The sequence below is a fragment of the Eucyclogobius newberryi genome, unplaced genomic scaffold (assembly GCF_026437365.1).
Source record: "Eucyclogobius newberryi isolate DKJ021-1_F unplaced genomic scaffold, fEucNew1.0.hap1 SCAF_6, whole genome shotgun sequence".
In the NCBI taxonomy this organism is placed as follows: Eukaryota; Metazoa; Chordata; class Actinopteri; order Gobiiformes; family Gobiidae; genus Eucyclogobius; species Eucyclogobius newberryi.
Genome location: NW_027316278.1, coordinates 12,166,225 through 12,172,640, shown reverse-complemented (window position 1 = coordinate 12,172,640; position 6,416 = coordinate 12,166,225). Strand labels below are relative to the sequence as shown.

The window sequence follows — 6,416 nt, the reverse complement described above, 5'->3', positions numbered from 1 at the left end:
ATTATCAATTACAGCCCTGCCCAGGGACTACAGTTGCTCCAACCTGGTACAATGCATATTTCCTTTGACGGTAAATGCATAATGTGCACTGTGCCCAGCTCATTAAAATAATTTAACTCAACTATGTAGAAATGTGCAGCACAGCAGAATAATAAAGAAAAGCCATATTCAACTCAAAAAAACATGTTTATTTGAACATATTTGACATTTAACAGCTATGCACTACTTCAAACGGTAAATAACTCACTCAAGTTAGGACTGAAGTTAATTGCAAGCATCGTATTTACACCAAAAGCTTAGAACCAATGCATTAAAACACAAAACATATAATTAGAATAGTAGAACAATGTCCACACAAGTGAGGCTGAACATGGGTTTGTTAGTCCGGCCGCACGTGTTGTTGATGAAGTCTCATGCGATAAAGTCCAGTGGTCTGTTGAATCCCCCTTTCCTGTTCATGTACTGCCTGCAAAAAATATATATATATATAAGAAAACATTACATCACTGTTACCCTCGCAACACTTGCCGATTACATCACCGAGGGCCAATGGGAGCGCGAGGAAGCCTGCATAGAAACACCTGCAGAGGTGATTGGCTGCAATAACACAACTTAATGCATCAAGTGTCCTGTGTGAGATGACCGTTTTTCAGGGCTCGGTCCACACGTTCCATCAGCACCGTCACGCAGACGTCCGCCACAGAAAAAAGCATTTTGATTTCCACATCTGTCAAAAATACTTTAAAAAAATTGTCTAAAATAAGACGTCGACTAATGACTCAAAGCGAATGACACATGCATAGCCACATTGAGCCCAAACTGTGACAAAACCTGGAGTCACCGTAATCAGAAATAACAGGCAAAACTGAAAACTGAACATTTGAGTGACGCCAATAAGATCATTCATGTCGACTCATCGTCACGTCGTCTCTGCTCTGGTCTCAGGGTAATTAGGAGTTTAAAGCAGAAACAAAAGGCAGATATTTAACTAAAAGAAGGTGACACTGATCCTTACGAAGGTTTTAAAAGGATATTTTGGCATGAATACAATCCAAAACAATCCAATGATCGGCCCTCGCCACGCCGCAAGAGGAGGGGGCGCTAACGCGCCCCAATTGTCCTTTTATTACGCCTACTGCTGAATCTGTGACGCTGTCACATCTTCTCCCCTTTGTTTTACCATCAAAAAGCAATTTTATTTTGAATTCTTGGCAAAATGTGCGGCTTTGCCGCACAGACACCGTGACTCCTTGAATAAAAATGTGGATAACTTTTGATGGCCCACACCTGAAGATGAGTCTCACCAAATTTCCCATTGATAGGGCTGACGTCCTGGGAGGAGTTGGTGAAAGTATAAAGTGTAAACATGTTCTGGTGATTTCCCCATTGGAATAACATGGAAGGTTTCGGTCATCGTTACGGCAAAGCCATAACAATTATGACATGGGTCTCATTGATTTTTTTGATGGGGATGCCAAAATTGAGTTGTGTGTCAAATTTCATATAATTTCGCAAAACTAAACATTTAAACTCCATACAAAATCTGTAGGGGGCGCTGTGGCACCAAATTAATTTATTTCACTTCAAGTAGGTTTAGGGCAAAGAGTTTAACAACTGATTCTAATTTGACGCAATTTGGACTTTATCTGCGCAAACAGCAGAAATGTTAAATTTGGGAGATTTCTGAAATTCTAGCTAAAGTTTGCGGCTTCGCTGCTCAGAGACCGTGACAGGTATCAATGTAATTTGAATAACTTTTGATGTCCCACTCCTCAGTACCATTTTCACCAAATTTCAGCTTTTTAGGGCCAACGCCCTGGGAGGAGTTCGTAAAAGTAAGACGTTTGGAAAAACTCTGAGTCATGCTTAGCCATTTTTGAACCAATATGGCCGACATTTGGTTGGGCGGACGGCGTTGCCGTAATAATATTTTTTACTTCTCTTGTCACCATCTACCTCTGCGCCAAATTTCATGATGGGGTCAATTCCTATCTCTCAATGCATTTTTGGTACATTTGGGGGCGCTGACGTGCCAATTTGTTTTATTTTAGAAAAGGGAAATAGCTAGAATGTAGAGAGGTACGATTTTTAGAGGTGAGCAAATTTTTGTGACTTTTCGTCAATGTTCACTGGGTGAAAAATAGGGGGGTTGGTCCCGAGAAGAAAGAAGAAGAAAGAATAATATTCCGATGCGAAAACAATGTTTCCCATTTTTCAAATATCATAAACTATACATTTTCGGAAAGCGCTCGCGCTTTCCTACCTCATGGTGTGGGTCCCTGGTCACTGACGGGTACTTTCGTTAATTTTGAGTGGGCTCCGCCCACTTTGTGTTTTTGGCCATCAATACAGTAATAATGTTCAATTTTTGCATTACATGCTTATATGCACGGAACATGCAAGAGATGGGGAACGTATTCGTGAGCTACTTAGCGCAAATGAGTGCTTTATATGGATGACGACCGTCGTCATCCCAATTTAAAGTGCACGTTTAGTGCGCACTTTTGCACGGGCTTCGCCCGTTTACAACGGTAATGTTCCATTTTCCTACTACTAATTAGTATGCACGGGGCGTGCATGAGTGGAGGAGTGCGTTAGTGAGTGTTTGTAAGTGGGCGAGCGCGTCGCGCTCGATTTCGCAGCCGTGCTTCGCACGGCCTTACAAGATTAATAGGCCTCTCGCCAGCTTGTGGCGCTCGGGCCTAACAAGACCATATAATGGTAGTATAATGGTAAAGGGGCACTTAAACACAATATAGAGTGTGAAACAAAGCTCAGAGGATACGCAAGAGTAAAAAGGAATGACTGATTTCACTGTTGACGTGTACAACGATGTAAATAAAGCGTATTAGATGAAACCTGTCTGTGCATTGCTAAGTTTAGGCACAAATCTGTAATGGTTAAGGTTAGGAAAAGGGCACGGGCTCATCTTTAATGAACAAAATTTAAAAACGTTCGTGACGTTACGTAAAGAAACAGGAAATCACTTTTGGCAGTTGTTCTCTATCATTAGGGAACTGTGGATGTTTGGGTCAACAGGTTCAGACAGGGACGTTTTCAGGCACAGAGTCTGCATTTTCATGGCCGTGGCCATGGAATATAACAAGTATTCAAGTTACCAGAAGTATTTTCCTGCTCTTGGCCCCATTTCATGTTGTAATGTTCCGTTCAATAAAGGCAATAGACCAAAAATAAACTATCAACAAAATGGAATGAAAATGTCCCACCTGTATTTTCTCTTCATGGAGACATTCACAGCGAAAGCATTTACAGATGAATCCTTAAGCCTCTTGCCCTGTGAACACACAAAAAGAAAATAGTTTACATCCACTTGGCACAAAATTGCCTTTCGAGTTGGCAAAATTATCCAATCCAATAATAGAATGTCCTAAGCAAAGAACAAAATATCCCGTCTCATTAGAAGTGTTCTGAAATTGATCACACATTTGACTGCCATCCAGGCACAAGGAGTCTGCCCTCTAGTGGTCATCCGCATAGAGCCGCAGTTATATTCATACCTTTTGGTTTACACCGTGCAAAATCCAATTTAGTCATAATTAGGACCAGATTTAGGTCTAGTTTCAAAGACAAGCAAGGTTTATATGAATATGTTTAAACTTTTGTTGTTAATTTGGCTTTTATAAATTTTGGCTCATTCAGACGGTTGCAAGAAATGTTGTCTGTAACTGACAAAGTAATACAAACTTATCAGCCTGGATTTAGAAATGGGATTTAGTATGAACAGAACTAGAGATCCATTTCACTGGATATTTTTGACCTGGTGTACAATGTGTACAATAAGTTCAAGTTTGCAGTGCCCCCCCCCCTTGTGGACAATTGTCTTACTTTGGTGGAATCAAATGATCCAAAGCCCATCAATTTCATCATCTCGATCTCATCTTCGGTTTTACCTTCCATGTCCTCGGCTGTCGACAGACAAACAAATGCGTTTCAAACACAGGTCAAAGCAGTTCTGGATACAAACACAGACAGAGGCGCTGCACCTGAGATCTGAATGGGCTTGGGTTGTTTTTCCTTGGACTCTTTTTCTTTCTGTCTCGAAGGAGAGAGGGAGGCAGAGCGATGGCGTCGAGGAGGGCTCCTGCAGATGAGACCAGAGGTTTTAAAAAGAGCCTTTATGCATTCGAATACAATTTGGTAACAGAGGTCAGCTGTTTAAGTGTGGTCTGTGTAATACTGATGCTGCGGTCACCCGGAGCACTCTTCAATCCTGTAATTTAGCCATTTAATAGGGTTTCTTTCATTTTCTTCCTTTGTTCCACTACTGCACACTAACATTTTAGACAGCTTCAGGTTTCAGAGGTTACTTTAAAAGAGGTTTAGATTACTTAGGCCAAATTCATGCTGAAGAAGTGGGAACGGCACAAAATATCACCCACCAACAAGAATCGCACAAAATCAAAGCATCAGACAATAGCCCCTAAACACAAAGGAGCTTCACTAATTCATGCAGGAGATTATACTGCAGATCCGGTGAGACTTCTGCAGTCCCGAAAAGACGTGCTGTCCAGGTTTTGGTTAATGTATGAATGGAAAATCTATGCTTCTAGCCAGTTAATTTGAGCATTGTATAACTAAAAAGGAAAGTCTATGGCACTGGTATTGAGTACTGTATGTGCACTTGCAATGTGTCCAAACTGGCCAATCTTGACAAAAGTTTATATCCCGAGTACCCTGATAATGATAGTCAGAAAATGTTGTCAATAAGTTGAGATTTAATTATGAATGTGAAATCGATCACAAAAGTGCAGAATTATCCCCTTTTTGTTTACAGCACAACCCATTTTCTTTCATTTTTATTTTTAAATTAGTGCTTTTTGTAGCTAGAAACAATACACTCCATATTCAAATCTTCCAATTTACCTTCACGATATTATCTATATTTGTATACATTGCCCCCTCAATATATAACCACATCCTTTGAGGTTTTATTCTAATGTACTGGTCCTTTTCTCTTCTTTGAGCTGGATTGTTCTTTAAAGCTTAAATACGGCCTTGTGTTTACCTGGATCTCCTCCGGTGTGGGGACCGGGAGCGGCTCCTCCTCCGCTCTCGGTCTCTTGAGCGGGATCGTTCTCTCTCCCGCCGCCTTCTTTCTCTCTCCCGAGAGCCGGAGCGCGACCGTCTCCTCTCTGATGTTTAACAAGTAAAAAACAACACACATTATTATTATGGTCCCATTTAAGTCTGCAGTAACGCCAAAGAAAGCAAATATACAGTGATAATCCACTGGTTTAAAATATGGCGTTTCCGTTTCTTGACTTCACTTAGATTTGTGTGTTGAGGGAACAAGCCGCCATTAGCCCCTAATTTGAAATGAAACAACTTGCATTTTGGAATTAGTAGCCATTATCCCACTCTGAGTGAGATTGTCATGTGACCGTTGGCTGTGAGGGGCAAGACTGGGCAAACTGCTCTCCATCACCCACTCCATACGCATTTGCACACAACAGTATCAAGAACTAACTCCTTATAATCCCCCCAAAATATCTTTAAAAAATACTGTTATTCAGAGTTTTTGTTACTACTTATTAATTAGGAATACATTTTGTGGAGCTGGAGCTACAGAAAAAAAAAAACAATGTTTCTCATAAAGTAGTATTACATATGTACTTGTTTCATCAAAAGGTTCCTGGTCTGACTGAACGGTACAGTCTTCAGAACCAGTGCTAAAAAAAGTCACCGGAGTGTGGCCCCAGTCCCTAGTTCCAACTCACTCACTGGTTCTTTCAGTGTGAAAACCACCGGTAGAAGAGCAAGAGTGAAAGAGACAGCAGCACATTTCAACAGTACAACTCGCCCTTTTGAAACATCCCTTTTACGTACATTGCGTACATGTTTAAAAATTCCTACCGCTGGGGGATAAAAAAGAACAGGGCTTACGCATGGTCAAATCTCATATCATATAAGACTTTGAGGTATCTAATCGTCATCATATTTTCTTGGTGTTGTTTGCTGGAAGGATTCTTTTTGGAACAAAAGGCTTTCGGTGCCTTCATGACGACGACGAACAAACTGCTGTGAAGCTTTTCTCACCTCGTCTTGGCGGAGTTCGGCTCCTGCTTCTCCCCATGCTTCGTAAACGCGTCTCACGAACCTACAGTACGTCAAAAAGTCTTCAAAAATAACAGAGTTTATAGAGAAGGCGGCTCGCAGAGTTTTCTTCGCGTCAACGCCACAAAAAATCCTCTGTTGTCTTCACGGACGTAATATTTCCGGTGAATATATGTGAACTTCCGGTTCGTGGTTACTGAAACAGCGTGTCCTACCGGCCACAAGCCAGAACTGCTCATCCATATTCTGTATCCAGAAAAGTTTGAGAGCTTCTCAAACTTTTTCTGCTCTAAATTAAGCAACATAGTATAGTTACACAAACACATGTATTGCTTGCGAAA

At 41.1% G+C, this 6,416-nt stretch overlaps 1 protein-coding gene across 1 annotated transcript; it reads right to left on the bottom strand.

Annotated features, from left to right (window-relative positions):
* Positions 1-167: 167 nt before the first annotated feature.
* snrnp27 (small nuclear ribonucleoprotein 27 (U4/U6.U5)) lies at positions 168-6,204 on the bottom strand. Its single transcript, XM_072432806.1, has 6 exons — positions 6,058-6,204; positions 5,027-5,153; positions 4,005-4,102; positions 3,847-3,926; positions 3,228-3,295; positions 168-466 (listed from the first exon to the last, which is right to left on the bottom strand). The coding sequence occupies exons 1-6, from the start codon at positions 6,092-6,094 to the stop codon at positions 412-414; spliced, it is 465 nt and encodes a 154-aa protein (XP_072288907.1). The 5' UTR covers positions 6,095-6,204; the 3' UTR covers positions 168-411.
* Positions 6,205-6,416: the final 212 nt, after the last annotated feature.